Source organism: Silurus meridionalis, chromosome 8, assembly GCF_014805685.1.
Source record: "Silurus meridionalis isolate SWU-2019-XX chromosome 8, ASM1480568v1, whole genome shotgun sequence".
Taxonomy (NCBI): domain Eukaryota; kingdom Metazoa; phylum Chordata; class Actinopteri; order Siluriformes; family Siluridae; genus Silurus; species Silurus meridionalis.
In genome coordinates this window covers 15,034,136-15,051,878 of record NC_060891.1, presented here as the reverse complement: position 1 = coordinate 15,051,878, position 17,743 = coordinate 15,034,136, and the positions used below count along the sequence as shown (strand labels likewise).

The following is a 17,743-nucleotide window of genomic DNA, read 5'->3' as shown; positions in this document are numbered from 1 at the left end:
TTTTTGGACTGATATGTATTTTTTTCCCCCTTTCTATAGGCAATGAGATAAGTATATTTAGTAGATTTTTTTTTTTTTGGGAGGGAAGGGGTTTTAAATGTAAAATGTGCTGAATCGACTAATCATTGCATGTGATTTGAAGTGAAAGGCAGATTAAACACCTGAAAGCTTCGTTTGCTACTCTACTGCAGTAAGCGTGCAGAGCTTAAATGGCTGGATTTTGCAATTTTGAAATAATTACATTTAGATTATTACATGGGTTAAGTGTAAAATTTTTAAATAAATTCAGTGTCACCAGTATACATGGAATTGTAGAACATTTCAGCACATATGTAAGTATTCTGTAATTGTGGGGTGTCAGAAATGAAAGCAATGTCAATTCAATTATAGCAGTTATAAAGAAGCTTCTCACTGCTTGCATGCCACCATACGTGCACTCACAGCTCATTAAATCTGTACTATGAAGCTTACCAGTGCAGTGTGAGGTCATAAACACCCTTTTGGTTTTCCAGGAGGACAATGGTGTGCCTGTTCACTTAAAGGGAGGTTCCAAGGATGCCCTCCTGTACTCAGCAACAATGGCCCTCACAGTCTTTGGTGAGCTTTGAATTATTAACTGATCATCATAGTTTCTAATTATAGCCCAGTGTCTTGTGAAGAAACCTTGATGGAGAGATATCTTCCTAAATGGTTCTCACACGAATGAACGAATGAACTACGAAGCGTTTTCTCTTTACAGGAACAGGATACGTCGTATACGAGTTGTTTCGAGCAGCAATGCCCAAGAAGAGCGAATAAAAAAACATCGATGTGTTACATGACTCCTATCCATCTGTGAAGATTTCCTTTTTTTTTGTGCACAGGCTCAATATTTATTGTTCTGTGGATATAAAATGTAATAAACCATTATCCATTCTCTGCAACGTGTGCTTGATGTCTTCACCTACACATTTAATCATGCATCAGTCACAGTATTTATTTGTGCAATGTGTATATTTTGTATATATATTTATCTATTTGTGTATATAGGATAAAACATGCACACACTACTCTAGAGAACCCTGTTCACCTGCAAATGTAATTCTCAAAAAAAAAACCAACATTGAGGTTTAATAGGATCTTCAGCCCACAGTGGATGAAAGCATGGGAAAGTTGAGATTGATTTTAAATAATGGACAAATGCAGTTTGTAATTGGTGACGTTTTATATATAAAATAAAAGCAAAAATATTTACACAGCATTTAGGTTCGAGTGCATTAGATAATCTGGGGAAGATTTCTAAACTGTGCAATCGGATGGATTAGTTAGCAGCTGAGGGCATTGTGTGGTTTGGGACGCGGTCCACGTTTGTGAAACAAAAGTCGAGGCAATAAAAAGTCGCGCTGCACATTTCAGTAAGTCTTGCGTGTCTGAAAGCCCTAAAAAGTAGGGGTGCTAATTCTTGAAGTCTTTCGTAAGGGTCTACGGGTGGAAAAAAAAAATCGGCTAGGAACAACCCCTCGGTATTAAGTAGCAGGTTGTGCTCTCGGTCCTCCCCCTCCAACACAGGCGCCTTCCCTTAAAGAGGTTCTGGGGCGCGAGACCGCGGCGGCCAACGGGACTGAAGCGACACGGTGCGAGCGCGCGCGCCCACTGCTCCTCTAATCCTCCCAGCACTGCTTCACCAGGTCAGGCACATCAGAGTTCTTTCTTTATTTCGGTTCTTTCTTTCTTTCTTTCCCATTTATCCAATATTGCCATTCTCTATTATATCAATTAACTAAACTTTTCATCATTAACCAACAAGAACTGTCAAAAGTAATTAACACGTTTAATAACCGTATAAATGAATTTTATCCGGCAAACATTAGGCTTAGCTCTATTACTAGGTGCGTATATTGCATTCATATTGTATGTAGTTGATTAGAATGCAGGTTTATTTATTTGATTCTTTAGTCGCGTTTATAAACATCTATGCATGACTATTTTGCTGGATTGTCCATCATATTTGTTTTATTTTTATATACATTATATATATATATATTTAAAAAAATGTATATATATATTTTATCCCAGCGTTAGTACAGGTCAGATCAGGTCATTGGGGTTTCGCCTAAACTTGATCAGACGCGAGCATGCGTCTTTTTTTGCGCAAATCCACAAGGGGGCGCTGATGAGCCGCGAGAAATCTTCAACCTCGGGGTGCAAAAAAAAAATCATTACTACAGCACGTTATTTTAACGATCCAACTAAATATAGCAAACTCTTTTAAAGAGGGAAAAATTACTAATTTAAACATATAGAAAACACACCAGCATCCGCTTTCCTCTAGCTCTTTAAAATATTATTGAGGTTCATTATGTAAAGCTAGATATTGTAAAAAAAAAAAAAAGAAAATTATTGAATTAAAAAAAGTGCTCTTAAAATCATTTTTTTTAAACATATTTTCACAATTCGAGCACCTCAGTACATAATTTATGTACTCAACTAAAAGTCAATGCAGCCAAATACTGGAAGTTGAGCAGACCTGTTATTTATTTTTCAATGTATTTATTTTTTTTTTCATTTATATTATTGAAAATAGTCTCAGTGACCCTGGTATAAACTGTGGGAGCTCAGTGGAGTGCAGCGTCCCCATCCTCAGTCGTGTGGTACCTTAAGTTCTGGTGCTGCGATGTGGTGGAAATTTGAATCAGAGCAAGGAATAATGGTTATAATTATGCTCTCAACAGTTTAGACTTCTTCAAAGAGGAATGCTTTTGTTTCCTAAAATCTGCCCTTCCCTTTTAGACAAAGCGATTGGTAACTGCTGTAGCACCATTGAAACAAAAATCAAGTTTAAAATCAGGTTAAATTATTTTTGAACTTTCTTTTTAATCCAAAGATTAATTAGAAGGCATTTTGATAATATTTTCATGTCACAACTGACAATTATGTAAAAAACGCAACAACCCAAAAAAGTTTGGCCACTTGATTACATAAAAGTCTTAAAATCTTTAATGTTCAATCACATATCTATTATATAATGCATGTCTTAGGAACTCCATATAATAATGAATAAATTGAACACTGCTGTTCCCACATTGCTGGCACTTACGTAAGGAGGGATTTGGTGAAACCCATTTCTGTGACTGTTTTTTTTCCATCTAGCCCTTAGTAGGAAAAAGTGGTGTGACTCCTGCTGCTTATTTCCACTCATAGCTGTCATGGATGGTTGTCTGCCTTTTTATGTATAATTCCTTTATGTTCCTTTGACTCTGGGTCCTACAGTCATATTTGGGATGTCAATGTCTTTTTTTTTTTAAATCATGTATTGTGTTCATATCCCAGTTCTTTTTATAAACTGAATAGGAATCTTGTCTTTGCAGATTAATTCATGTGCTGCTGACTCCCTGAAAAAAAAAATGAAGAGAAGGTTTTTGTGGGCCACTGTTGGCCTCCTAGCAATATTACTGAATGTAGCAGAGGCTCAAGGTATGGTTACTCCATCACAACAGTCTCTCTTTTTTCTATTCTAGCTTATTTTATATTTATTTTACATTTCCCCCTCTTTTTTTCCTCTCTCTTTTCTCTCTCTCTCTCTCTCTCTCTCTCTCTCTCTCTCTCTCTCTCTATCTATCTATCTATCTCCCTCACACTCTCTTACACTTTCCCTCCCTCCCTCCTTCTCTTTTTCTCTCCCTCTCTTTTCTCTTTACTCCCTTCCCACTTATTTATTTCTTCATTGCTTTACTGAAATATACTCATATTTAAATCTCACAAGGTCTGAGATCTTTGATTGGATTCAGATTACACAGCTATATAAGATCAGAAATCTTTCATCTTGTCATTGTTTCTCCTCTGTGTTGCAAACACATGCCGCTCAAATTTAGTCACATAAAATGAACAATAGCCAAAAAAGTGAAGAAGCGTATATCTGAAGTAAGTAGATGTTAGAAAACTGCATATAAACAAAATGCTTTGATTTGGTTCTTGTCAGACCACTAGTGGTTGTAAAAGAAATACCATACGCATGAGATCATCACTTTGGTCAGACAAATAATCTCAACTTACAAGTCAATTCCTGTCTAATGAGTTACTGGAATAGTCTGGGCTAACTGCTCGTGGCAGTTCAAAAGAGTTTCATTTCACATAAATTTGGTCAAGATTAAAAAAATTCCAGCAAAGAATGGCATGCAAATAGTTTACTGTGGACATTTGTAAATATTGTATGAAGTAGTAATTTACTTATAGCACCTTCAGTTGCATTTAATACAAACTGTTCACTGTTTAACTTGGATTTGTTTGATCTAAGTTTAGATGTGTAATGTAAGGTACCATGTATTCATTTGTTTGCACATAAATTGTGGGAAAACATTAAAACATGACTTTCAGGAAAAAAACTAAATGCACAAATTAAGTTTAATTAATTTATTTATTACTTAGAATGGAAACTTTTTTTTTATTCTTTCCTTTGAAAACCTTTCAGTGAAAGCATCAGATATCCTCTCCAATTTATCTTCTGACAAAAAAAATGGAAAGATGTAATAGGAGAAGGCCAAATTAGTCCCTCGAGAGCAAAGACAAAGAGTCTTTTTAGGCTTTTTGTGGCAATTAAAAAATGCTGAGTTGCAATTCATATGGAAAGTTAATTTGCAGTAAGGTTTAATGTCAGCACATGTTGCGGAATTACTTTGGCATCTGGCCGACATCTCGTGAAGACTCCAGCTTCTTTTCCAAACTGCCTGGCAACGGGCGCAAGCCAAAAAGAACAACGTGCCGGGTAGAGGTTATTGCCACAAACCAGACGCTCCCTAAGGAATGGCAGTGGTGTGCTACTGACGGGACTCCTTTTCTGTTAGGATTGCAGAAACTTCGCTTAGATTCATCATATCGTACTGAAATTCGTAAAGCTCAATGAGCCCCTTTTCCCTTAAGTATGTCAGCCATCTTGGTCTAGAAGTTAGCGTTATGTTTTTGACACCTCATGCAAGAATACTCAGCTTGATTTCTGAGAATGAGTGAAGACTCATGGTTTGGAGATGGGGCCTGTTCGGAGACGAGGGGAATCTGCTCAGGCCTCTTGAGGTTGAAGCGCCAGGTTGGTGAGCCACCTTTCCAGCAGCCTCCATGATCTCAAGTTTGCTGCTTGGGTCTTGTTTTGTTGGTGTCTGCCTGTGCACTTGATGTTTTTGTGAGCTCTGGCTTTTCCCACCATGTATTTTAGAATGATATTCTGGGATTCCATGCACCATCTGCCCATCTTTCAATGCATGCTCCTATCCTTCTACCAAACACCGTCCCTCCTTTGACTTTGCATGGAACTCAGAATATCCTCTTCATGGAGAGGTAACCTTAAACTAAGAAAATAAGCACTGATAGAGGATAAAGCAGACATCATTACTAATTAAGTCTTTGATAAAAATTTTTTATAGACATCAGACAGAAGGAAAGAATTAGCCTTTTAGTCCCACTGGCCTATATTTACAAGCTATTTCTACATATATTTATCATACACACATTATATTACTCTTTCATTTAATATTATAGAATAAATATTTTTTCCTCTTACTGTTCCTTTGCACACACAGGATATTATGTTGAAAAAACTACCATAAGTATGTCTAACTTCCATGCAGATATTTATCTTGGATGTTAGACTGCTGGTATACATCTGTTGGAATACTTTCCTTTGGAAAATACTAGCATAGACCGCATGTAAAGCTCCTCTGCGGAAGAATGTCATTTTGAAATATATTATGGTCTCTGTATGTGTGGTCCCTCATGTACACGGAAACTTGTGTCCAAATCATCAAGTTGTTCCCCAACAACTTTCTCACATACATGAGCAGGACTTCATGAGGTCTAGTCATGAGAGAAGTGTTTCCACTTTTTTTTCTTTTTAAAATTATTTTAAATAATGTACACTTTCCTCTTTACTCTCCATGTGAGCATTTATGCATTGTCTCATCACTTCATGCCATTTTCTGTATAAGTTGCTCAATGAAAAGGAAGTACACAAGAGTCTCATGACAAATTGTGTATTCTTTTTAATGGTTTGCAATGGATGATATACTGGATTGATGCACTGTACGTCAACGTTCACATAAGCCTTGTTGAAATATGTATATATACATGTACTGTATATATTACATATGGTTCAAATTTGTGAAAGTGTCCTTCCCCTGACCTGATTAAACAACATGAATTCCATTGTATAATCAATATCTTGAATGAAAGTGTTGCATTCTTATGAGATAGATTCAAATTTACTGGTGGATAAAGGGGCATGCTTGTTATTGATTGCATAAAGCATGTACTGGATGGTCCACTCAATGTCTGCACTGGGGTTTGGTGAATGAACTATTTAGAATGAGGTGTGTTTAGGCTTCCTGCTTGAACTGCTGACCAAAGGTTTCTAGGTTGGCAACTCAAGCAAAGGCCATTTTTTTTCCCTCAAAAATGGCTTTTTTCACCTTTTCTTTTGTTGTCATGTTGCCTTTTCGTCACCAACACTACTATTAGTCTTGTCGTCTTGCCCAACAGTGAACGAATCAACTTCAGCCTTGAAGTGTTTGTTGTTGGGGTTGATAAGATTTCTTTATGAATATTTACCTTTTATATATTTGCATTCATGTAATAACCGCTTTAGTTGTGCTTATATATAACATTTATTTTTGCAGTGGAGCCTCCCTCGAACTTAAAATTTAAAATCCTAAATGAACACACAGTGCTAATGTCATGGAAAAAGTCACTGTCTCAAATACAAAGCTACAAAATCCAAGTAACATCAGACATAGGTGAGTAATCTATCTTCCATCCTGTGCCAGACTGATAGACCTTTTGTATGTGTGAGTTATTTTTATTTATTTCATGTATCTCCTTTCCAGATGATTTGAAAGAGTTCACTCTTCCTGCCTCAGCCACAAGTACCAATATTACAAACCTTACACCAGACATAGATTATTCTGTTTCAATCAGCTCCTATGATGGTGTAGATGAAAGCCTTCCAATATTGGGCCAATTAACAAGTAAGTATCAAAACTGTATGATTTATTTTTTTCTTTTATGCTATATGTGCTTCCAAAATGAGCAAATTATACTGATGAGGAATTGTGTCAGAGAGTTCAACATAAACAAGAATCATTTCAGAAGAAGTATCTAATTTCATCACTGCAATAATTTTTTGTTGTTGTTTGTTTTAGTTCAGTCTAGTAACATGAGTGTGTCTTCAAGGAAACCAGCTACGGAAACCGTTAGTAAGTTTGTCTACATTTGTGATAAACAAATACCAAACCTTTTTCTTTCCCATCTGAGCAGATTCCATTAGTGTTTTTTCTATTGCAGAAGCACAACATTTTATTTCTTCTTTGGAACATTTTGCACGCTTCATATCTGCCTGTGCTTGTAGTTGTTATTATTTTTAAGGACTTTTGTACACTTCAAATGTCGTGTGTATTTAGATGTTTTTTTAAAAGAAACCATGGTTACATCAGGTTTCAGACTTTCAGGCATTTCTTTTAGAGTTTTCCAACTTACCTGACGGATGTAAAAGAGTCATTAAAACCCAACAACGAGCATATGGATATTGAGTTTTTTGGATTTGATTCATATGTGTTCTTGTCCTATTGAATGTAAATACTTTTATTTACACTTCTAATGGGGTTATTTGGTCATGGAGAGCTAAGTGATGTGAGTTAAATAGAGCCTTGAGGATTGACATCAGCATGCTTAATAATGACTCATACTGATTTTTTCAATAGAACTATTCATTCAGCTCTATGCCACATATATCCGGTTGCATTTAGAATGATCAGGGAGAGAGAAAGATGAGTTGTTGCTAAAACAAAAGCTTAATTCGGATAGACATGCATTTAGTGAGTTGTCATTTTCCAGGAAATACACAATTTATGCACATTTATTTGCTTACGTATGATTAATTGCACACCACAAATCTCTCATTGTCAGTTTTAAATTATTGAAAACTAAAAGAGGCTTTTATTAATGTGCTGTTTTTTTCTTCTTTTTTTCCTTTTGTTCTCTGCCTTTATCAGAGTGCTCATTGAGTGCTATAGCAGATCTGGTTTTTCTGGTGGATGGCTCCTGGAGTGTTGGAAGAGAAAACTTTAAATACATCCGGAATTTTATTGGAGCAGTGGCAGGAGCCTTTGACATTGGAGAGGACAAGACCAGGGTGGCTATAGTGCAGTACAGCACAGACACCAGAACTGAATTTAACCTGAACCAGTATTTTAAAAGGGCAGAACTTCTCCAGGCCATCAGAAACCTGCCCTACAAAGGGGGGAACACCATGACAGGCATGTTATATATGCACAATAAAGAGACCCAAAGAACAGATGTATAGCAAAAAATATAACGCTGCAGAACAGAAAACACTATTTTTTTCATAACGGGTTACTCCTCTTGAACATTGGTATAAAAAAAATAATCGTAATTTTTGTACCAGGTGAAGCTATCGACTATCTGGTGAAAAACACATTCACTGAAGCGGCTGGAGCCAGGAAAAGTTTCCCCAAAGTGGCCATCATTATCACAGATGGAAAATCACAAGACCCTGTCGATGAGTATGCCAGACGATTGCGGAACATTGGAGCTGAAGTTTTTCTCTTGGGTATGTCTCACTCTTTGTACCGTTATTATAACATTATGTTGATGCTGTGCATTAAAGGAATCTTAACAAAATGTTACATAACCTGTTGTGTAATATTTTCTTGTGGCACTTTGTGTTATTTGCAGGAATTAAAGGTGCGGATGAAGATGAAATTAGAACAATAGCCTCCACCCCTCATAGCACACATGTATACAGTGTATTAGACTTCGACCTAATTAAAGAAGTGCAACAGCAGCTTATCAAACAAGTATGCCTGGGTGTAGAGGACCAGCTCAGTTCCCTTGCAAGCGGAGAAGAAGGTACACCTTAACGCAGCAAAGTAGGTGTAAATAATTCACATTCATCTTCATAATATGTTCATCCTCCATGTTTGGATATATTTCTGTAGTGGTTGAACCAGCCTCAAATCTCCAAGTGACAGAGATCTCCTCCAAGTCCATGAGAGTGACCTGGGATGCATCTTCAGGTGAAATCACAGGATACAAGTTGCAGCTCATACCTATGCTTGCAGGCAGTAAAAGACAGGAGCTGTACACAGGACCAATCCAGACTTCAGTAAATGTCAGGGACCTGTCTCCTGAAACTGAATATGAGATCAGTTTATTTGCCCTTAAAAGCTTTATACCAAGTGAGCCAGTGATGGCAATGGAGAAGACCCAACCCGTGAAAGTGTCAGTAGGTGAGATCAACCCATTCCACATATTAACATTTTACTAAGATAAAAAAAAAAAGCATCTCACCATGAATATCCCTCTATGCATTCTAAAATACTTTTGTTTTTGGCAGACTGTTCACTGGATGTTAATATACAAGCTGACATTGTCCTTCTCGTTGATGGTTCATACAGCATAGGACTCAGTAACTTTGCTAAAGTGAGATCTTTCCTTGAGGTACTGGTCAATTCTTTTGACATTGGTCCCAACAAAGTGCAGATAAGCTTGGTGCAGTACAGCAGGGATCCTCACACTGAGTTTGCCCTCAATAAGCACCATGACATTTCTGCAGTAGTTAAGGCCATTCGCACATTCCCTTACCGTGGAGGATCCACTAACACTGGAAAGGCTATGACCTATGTGAGGGAGAAGATCTTTGTATCAAGTCGTGGAGCCCGTGAAAGTGTGCCACGAGTCATGGTGCTCATCACCGATGGCAAGTCCTCTGACTCCTTCAAAGACTCTGCTGCCAACTTGAGGAATACCGATGTGGAAATTTTTGCTGTAGGAGTTAAGGATGCGGTACGATCAGAGTTGGAGGCTATTGCTAATCCCCCTTCAGAGAATCACGTATTTGAGGTGGAGGACTTTGATGCCTTTGAGAGGATCTCTAAAGAACTGACACAGTCCATCTGCCTCAGGATTGAACAGGAGCTCCTAAACATTAAGAAGAAAAGTAAGGAAATAGCATTGTTACTCTAATAAGTGACTTTGTATTGATTTGGAAAGGGTGGACATCTTGTTTGATTAGAGATATAGAATTCCTATATCTTGTCTTGCAGTACAAGCTGTCTTTTGGCAAGTTCAGAATTGAGACACTCTCCTGCTATAACATGCCTTAAATACACGTACTGTGGTTTTAGCACTTACAATACCCTTATAAAGCAAACATGATCATATAGAGGTATTTCTAAATCATGTCAACATTGTAGTCCTTAGGTCTTTGTTTTGAGAATTAAGGACATGGTTTACCCAATTTGTTTCCCAACAAAACCATTTTATGTTTAATGGTTCAATTTTACAATAGTCCTTAAATGTTAAGCAAAAAACCCCACACTGCTATAGAAAAGAAAACGTTTAAAACTATTTAAAAAAATCATTGTTACATTTCTAATGATACTGTATTTTTCTTTCCAGGTTTGGTTCCACCCAGGTCCTTATCGTTTTCTGAGGTGACATCCAGGAGTTTCAGGGCCACTTGGGTCTCTGATACACCGAATGTTATGTCTTTCCTGGTGCGTTACAGGCCAGCTGCTGATATAACAGGAGACTACATCTCTCTGGCTGTACCTGGTGACACCACCACAGCCATCTTGCCTTATCTCACACCACTCACTACCTACGAGGTTGATGTCTTTGCACAGTATGAAAAAGGAGACAGCTTTCCATTGACAGGACAAGAGACCACTTTAGAAGGTATGGGCGCATGTTAATGTTGCAGTAGATGTATTAGTGAAAGTGAGTTTCTTTAAGGTTGTATTTCTCCAGTTTGTCCAACTGGCTTACACATTTGTTTAACACAGAACAAGGAGCAGTCCGTAACCTCAGAGTAACGGAGGAGACCACAGACAGTTTCAGAGTTTCATGGCAAGCAGCTCCAGGGGCTGTTCTGCGCTACAGACTGTTTTACGTGCCTATCAGTGGTGGACAGAGACTGGAGGCAGAGACTGAAGGTAGTCAGACTTCCACTGTACTACAGGAGCTGTTTCCTATAACCACCTACCACGTGACTGTTAACGCTGAGTATGCATCTGGCATGGGGCCCCCAATGGACACTCGTGGCACCACCAAAGAAGGTCAGCACTAATGCTGTTTAAAATTTCAGTTTGTGTGTCTATAATGAAAACACAACCTTATTTTGTGTTACATCTCTGTGAGTCTTTAGTTCTATGAAATTATTAATTATCAATGTAGTAATGAACAGTAATCTTCTTTTAGCCAAGGGCTCACCACAGAATCTGAGGGTCTTTGATGAGACTGAGTACACCATGAAGCTCTCTTGGCAGGCTGCTCCTGGAAATGTGCTTCAGTACCACATAGCTTATAAGCCTGAAGGTGGTGAGCGGAACGAGATTTCTGTTAAAGGAGACTCTACAACTGCCATGCTCGAGAACCTGTTACCAGACACGGAGTATGAGATTTTTGTTAGTGCTCTCTACTCCTCTGGCTTGGGAGATCCACTCTTGGGAAAAGGCACCACTTTGGAAGGTAAGAAATAGAAGGTAACATGATGGCGGTTGTGAAAAAACACCTGACTTTTGTTCCAAGACCACAATTAGGGTTGTGGCCTCTTCTTAGTGTTAAAGACGTCTATCCTATGTTGAGGACATCTCTTTATTTTTATTCTATCTTAGTCTTGACCATAAGTCTTGAATGTGTTTTTTCCGAAGTTGCAAGTGAATGACTAAAATAACAAATACTGAGTGGTAGGGGCATCTGTTTCTGCTTTTCAGCAGCCCTCGATGCCATTAGGTTATGGCCAGGGTCAAAAAAGGTCTGGTATTGGTCATCTTTTAACAACAGCTCCCCTGTTTGAGGCCACAATGTAGTGTCAGGACTTGATTTGTCATGCCTGACTCAGCTAAAGTAATGGAGGCTTTCTGGCTGACTAAGGACTTTCCTGCATGCCCCCTGGGTTTCCCACTAGTGGGATTTTACACAGACTTGCTTATGTTCAGTGAATGTGGTGAAAGGGCAAAAAGCGTGTAAGTGTTGCTGGTGTTTGGTTACATACAGTTGTTCATGTAGTCACTCTGTCATTAGGTGGTCTGGTCCTAGCTGGAGAGATGTTTAGCAGGGTAAAGGAAAATAAATTCCACAGCAGTGTATACTTCTGTAGTGGACAGAAGTAAATTTTATATCAATAGTAACATTTACTAGTAGTGACATATTTTAAATGTTGGCCAAAACGTCTTATTTAGGTTTGTTAGAGACTGGTTACTACATTGGTGAATTAAAGAAAATGAAATATAAAATGTTCTCATTTGCACCAGTTTTTAATATAATTTGAATTACATATCAGCAAGTTCGTGTGTTTTCATCATCTATAAGTTGCAGAGAAAGTTGTGAGAAATAAGCAGTCTGGCATCTCGTTTACCATCAATACATTTCATTTACCAATACATTTCATTTGCTTCAGGAAATCATGACCAAATACTCAAACAAATTTTACTTTAAAGCTTAAATGGCTTTGTGCTTATACAATGTCTGGAGCTTGTTAGGTTTAAATCAACTACTTTGAAAAAAGTCTCAGAAATCAAGTCTGAAGCATTCTGTTAGAACCACTGTCCTCACCTTGGTCCTCCCTATGATGGCCATTGTAAATGTTCACTATTTTCTGCCTCCATCACTACTGATATAATGAAACTTTTATTTTGACAACTCTTTAATTTTTTTCCTTTGTTCTGTGCATAATATTTTCTCTAGCCTCTCTACCAGAACACATTTAATAAGTTATTTGTATTGATGCACTGCAGTTTATGCTGAGTCAGTATTCGATGCCTTCCATGTGGACTGGATCGAAAGATTAATTCCCAATAACTAATGGCTACGTCACTCTAGCAAACACATCGTTCTTTGTGCTAGACACCATAAACTTCCTGGAACCCTCTGTGGGAGGCCTGAGACATTCAGTGTAATTAGGAAGAGCTCCCGTGAGAAGCCCTGGGCTCACTGTGGTTGTGTGGAGAATTCCCCATGTTTCTGTCCCCTGTGGACACATTTCATTAGCTTCTTCTAGAGGACCATTTGGCCCCACTGACTGCTGTTACACATGAATACTGTAACCAGTTGGCAGTGGTTGAAAATAAGAGGGAGAAGAAAAGCCAAACGTAAATGTCTTCGGGCATGTACAATAATGTATTAAAATGTGAACAAATTCCAAGGCATTTGGAAGTAGTTATTCAATAAAAGGAAGTTTGCTCAATTATCAGAATGGCTTTGTTTCTCATTGAAATTGAATTAAGTATGTTTTTTATTTTTTTTATATTTTTTTATTATTTTTTTTATATAAATGAAACATATAAACTTTCATTTAAAAAAAACTTCATCCTGTCCACCAAGTGGAGCCTTTTATTGGTCTATTTAAAAAAAACTAAATCTGATTCTGTCTATTAGAGAAGAAGAAACTCTTTTAGGTAGAAACCCTTTAATGGAATATTATTTTTTTACGATTATATTACTGTAAAAATTCTGGCCAGTGCTTATGTTGTAAATGTATGTTTTTTACCCATATGGTGGATTATGATTATTTACATTTATAAAGGAACAGTTCTAAATTATTATTATTATTTTTTAGATACTGCTACATGCAGACTTGCTAACAGTATTTCCATTGGTTCAGTTGTCTCCTCACACACCATTTGTGTGGAAACTGGGCTGTGATGATTCCAGTTTTGCCCTTGCCAGGTTTTAAGTTTTCGGTCCAGAGCTGTCTGGTTTTCACCCAAAAGAATAATTGCTGAAAGAAGTACAAGGAGAATAAGTACTGAGAATGTTTTACACCTTACTCACAGCTTTCTGATTGTATTCAAATGGATGTTCTGACCTCCTAAATGATGGAAATAATCCTGACATTAATTAATATGTTTAGTAGTGTTTCGTTTAGCACTGGTTATGCTGTTCTTCAAAATCTGGAAGTCCTATGCATAATTAGTATGCTTTTATGGGAATCTGGGGTTCATCTATGGTCATAGGAAATGCTGGATTTGTGGACTACACTAGCAGAATTTTCCAGTTGATCAGGATCATTTGGCATGCTTATGAACACATTCATTATCTGCGTGGTTCGTTTGGGTCATAAGTCTTTTGCTTGGGTCATATGCCATGTAAGAGAAAGGACCTGCTGTGTTGAATGCCATGCTATATTGTTATTGGTGCTCATAAATTAGACTGAGCAGAAGTCTTAAATGTGTCCAACACCGTCTGCATTTTCCGTTTGTGGGGGAAGTGTGAGCTCAGTCAAAAGAGGAAACAAAAGGTCTGTGTGTTGATTCCAGCTGGTCACTACAACTTCTCCAAAAGGAATCATCTAATTGCTGATCATGCCCACAGAATGGCAACATGGTGATTTTAGTCTGGATTTATAAACAGTTGAATCTTTTGGAATTGGGATATTTGATGTGGTGAATGATCATGTTTAACGAAGCATCTATCTTCGTTTTCACGTTAATTACTTTATTTTTAACTGCTTTTCTGCAAAGTTATTAAAATGGCAGAGTTCTTCTATGCACCCATGTTTACTAGGGATTTGTTATTGTTCTACTGATTTAGTTATATCAGAGAAAAAACACTATTGTCTGCAGGAGTCATTATCATGTGCTCTTTTCCCTGTAGTACTTTGATATTGTCAAGAAATTGCACTTGGATGTGAGACCTGTCTTGGATCAACACACACTGGCAGCTGCGGTTGGGATAGCACATTATATTTGATGGGCCCTAAGAGTCGGGAATTCACCAACAGTGCTTTTTAGAATTCATTACTTCCCACACCAGGATTACATCTCCTAGTAAACCTAACCACCTAGTGAGCAAAATCAATCACAAACCTCAAACTGCATAGCCACATGCTGAGGGTTTTTGCCCACTAAGAGCAAAAGCAGGAAACTGGATGTCTCAGTTTTTTTTTCTTCAAACCCTTAGGGTTTTTTCTTTTCTTTCTTGTGCTAATAATTTCACCATACAGTAAGCATCACACATTATTAGATGTAGGAACATCTAGTCTTTTGTCTGAGTTATTAAATGAATCACCAAATGGCCATGAAGCAAGTGTTTGCTGAGCAGAACTCAGTAGGTGGTTAAGAATTGTTGTAGGAGACAGGTAGCCACCCTGTGGTCAGAAAGTTACACAGGACAGCACTTTCTGCCAAATGTTCAGTGGCAACCACTCAACACTAACCTAAATATCTCCCCTTTGATTTCTGTTTCCCGTCTTTCATTCCAGTGAGAAAGTGAAAAAAACTGTGAGTGTGTGTGCGTGTGTGTGTGTGTGCGTATGTGTTTTATGGATTGAATTTCTTGTTAGAATGGAAAATAACACTAAGTATAAAATACTGAAAGACCTGACAGACAGAGTGATTAGTTTTACAGAGCTTTCTTAAGGTGTTATTAAATGTTATATTATAGAGTTAAAGCAGCCTATTCTGATGTAATGATGTAAGTTGATTAGCGTCAGTATCAACTTACCACATTGTCGTGATCTTTGTGTGTCCTTTGTACAACTTCATTTCTGTATGTTCTACCGATCTATTTTTAATATTTCTGTCTGCTTCTCTTCCCCAGTTATTGGCTCTCCTAAAGACCTGATCACGAAGGATGTCACTGAGTCCAGCTTTGCTGCCTTCTGGACAGCAGCACCTGGCAACGTTCGGCATTACAGAGTCACCTGGAAATCCCTGTTCTCCGATGAAGCTGGGGAAAAAACAGTACCTGGTGATGTCACCACCACTGTGCTTGAGGGGCTGACACCCGAGACTCGCTACAAGGTTTCTGTCTATGCCGCCTACGGCCTTGGTGAAGGAGAGCCGCTGGTGGGAGAGGAAACCACAGATGGTAAGTTCATTCCCACCTTCATAATGCATCCAGCAGAGGAACAGCACACATTTCCTCTCGCCCCTAGTCTGAGAGGGGCCCCCTCATTCTGGGCGTACCTAAGTACATGCAAAGAAACAATATCAAATTATACTGAGTAGCCAGAATAGAGACTACTTAACTATTGTTTAATTTCCATTACAGGCTGTAAAATATTTTGTAATAATAGATTTATAGGTTTCTGTATAAATCTTCGGTATGAGTGAGTTATTGTTATTAATATGTTACATTTATCTTATGTCATTGACTAAATATATGTCCATATAAGGGTTCATACATTTTAAACCAGAATGCTGCTTAAAATGATAAAAATCAACTTTGTCCTCTTTCAGAGTCAAAACCTTTATGGCCCAATATAATAAAATCTTAAAAATGTCAGATCCTTATTAACTGAGCATTTTAATTATTCTCTTTGATGCCTTCTGCTTAAGGAATGGTTAGTATCTGAATTAGGACATTAAAAAGGATATAAAATACTTAAAGATATATTAATATAAAATGTTACTTGACTGCCATGCTATTACTGAGCATCACTGAGAAAACAATGTTCAGATTGATAATCCTCTCATTCTAATGCACCATGGTGGATTTAGACTGAGTGAAATAAGGGAGATTTAAGGTTTGTCAGAAACTTTAGTTGTTCTTTCAGTGTGCTGTGGAAAATGAGAGTGAACGTGAATCCCTTCAAGAATAACGTCATTGATGTTGGCACAGCTGTGCCTTATGAATTGCAACTGACATACCCCTTTTGTTCATTCATTTGCATGACCTATTTACTGTATAAATGTGTGAACCATTTATGCAATGTGTCATACCCGCTGTGTGTAACCAATGAGATGGATATAGAGCTTAGAAATGTGCCACTGATGGACAGCACCTCTGGCTTATCTCAAAATGAGGCAAGCATTTAAAGGGAACTTAAGGAATAAAACTCATAGCCAGAGTGTTTACATTTTGACACTGGTGGATGCTTGATTGTTTAATGTTAGCAAATTTTTCAGGTAAATATTAAAGTCAAAACATGAATGACTGCACTTTGGGGGTTCTGTGTTTCATGTCAATGGTCAGCATTTTTCCCATTTCTATATCCAATACCTTTCCAGTAACATATTGGGTCTGTTTTGCTCAAACCATTCTCTTAGAAACTTGGAAGTTGTATTTTCCACCTATAAAACTCCCACTTTGGAAAAGCATTTAATGTCTGAAAGTACTCTGTGAACCATTTAGCATACTGACAATTCATTCTGCTTTTTTCCTTAACATTGCAGGCAGACTAAGAATGCCCTGGTTTGGCTTTAAGCACTACTTGATGCATCTGTTCCTATTGGAATAATTTGTTTAGCTGGATATCGAGTTTTGGTTTTCCATCAAGTTTTTTCCTGCACCTGAAGATGAAATTTTGTTATATAAAATTGCTGCCATCTACCTGAATGTATATTAGTGTTTTGCCTATAAAATTGTTTTGACACAACTCAGCACAGAATGTAATTTTGATTTCACCTCCAGTCTCAGCTGCAGCCAGAGCCATAACTGTAAGCGAGGAGACAGAGAAGAGTATGCGGGCAACATGGAAGCCAGCACCAGGCAATGTTGTTAATTACAAAGTAACATACAAGCCTTATGATGAAGGTCGGCCAATGGTCACCAAAACCTCAGGTGGTGTTACAACTGTTGTTCTCCGCCGTCTTCAGCCTATTACCACCTATGAAATCACAGTGGTTCCTGTCTACAAACATGGAGATGGAAAAGCAAGGCAAGGAACGGGAACCACATGTAAGTTTTTCAATCTTTAAACAGTGGGTTTGCTATGTACTAAAGATGTATTAAAATAAAATTTTGATCTGCATATTAT

General features: G+C 37.7%; 2 protein-coding genes across 4 annotated transcripts in view; both read left to right on the top strand.

The window, feature by feature from the left end:
* Positions 1 to 918, top strand: part of LOC124389610 (cytochrome c oxidase subunit 7A2, mitochondrial) — a 4,237-nt gene extending 3,319 nt beyond the window's left edge. Inside the window, exons 3-4 of the mRNA XM_046855001.1 lie at positions 513 to 597; positions 740 to 918. Of these exons, the coding sequence (XP_046710957.1) occupies positions 513 to 597; positions 740 to 798 (144 nt within the window). The 3' untranslated portion in view covers positions 799 to 918. The remainder of the gene's footprint in view (positions 1 to 512; positions 598 to 739) is intronic.
* A 560-nt stretch (positions 919 to 1,478) lies between these two features.
* col12a1a (collagen, type XII, alpha 1a) overlaps positions 1,479 to 17,743 on the top strand; it is a 48,842-nt gene continuing 32,577 nt past the window's right edge. Inside the window, exons 1-15 of one of the 3 annotated variants that reach the window (XM_046855363.1) lie at positions 1,479 to 1,667; positions 3,348 to 3,453; positions 6,642 to 6,758; positions 6,849 to 6,989; positions 7,164 to 7,217; positions 8,013 to 8,276; positions 8,426 to 8,590; positions 8,716 to 8,889; positions 8,979 to 9,269; positions 9,377 to 9,979; positions 10,441 to 10,719; positions 10,827 to 11,099; positions 11,242 to 11,511; positions 15,583 to 15,852; positions 17,398 to 17,664. In XM_046855363.1, coding sequence (XP_046711319.1) covers positions 3,384 to 3,453; positions 6,642 to 6,758; positions 6,849 to 6,989; positions 7,164 to 7,217; positions 8,013 to 8,276; positions 8,426 to 8,590; positions 8,716 to 8,889; positions 8,979 to 9,269; positions 9,377 to 9,979; positions 10,441 to 10,719; positions 10,827 to 11,099; positions 11,242 to 11,511; positions 15,583 to 15,852; positions 17,398 to 17,664 — 3,238 coding nt within the window. In that variant the 5' untranslated portion in view covers positions 1,479 to 1,667; positions 3,348 to 3,383. The remainder of the gene's footprint in view (positions 1,668 to 3,347; positions 3,454 to 6,641; positions 6,759 to 6,848; positions 6,990 to 7,163; positions 7,218 to 8,012; positions 8,277 to 8,425; positions 8,591 to 8,715; positions 8,890 to 8,978; positions 9,270 to 9,376; positions 9,980 to 10,440; positions 10,720 to 10,826; positions 11,100 to 11,241; positions 11,512 to 15,582; positions 15,853 to 17,397; positions 17,665 to 17,743) is intronic. The other 2 variants (XM_046855366.1, XM_046855365.1) reach the window with 2 other exon arrangements.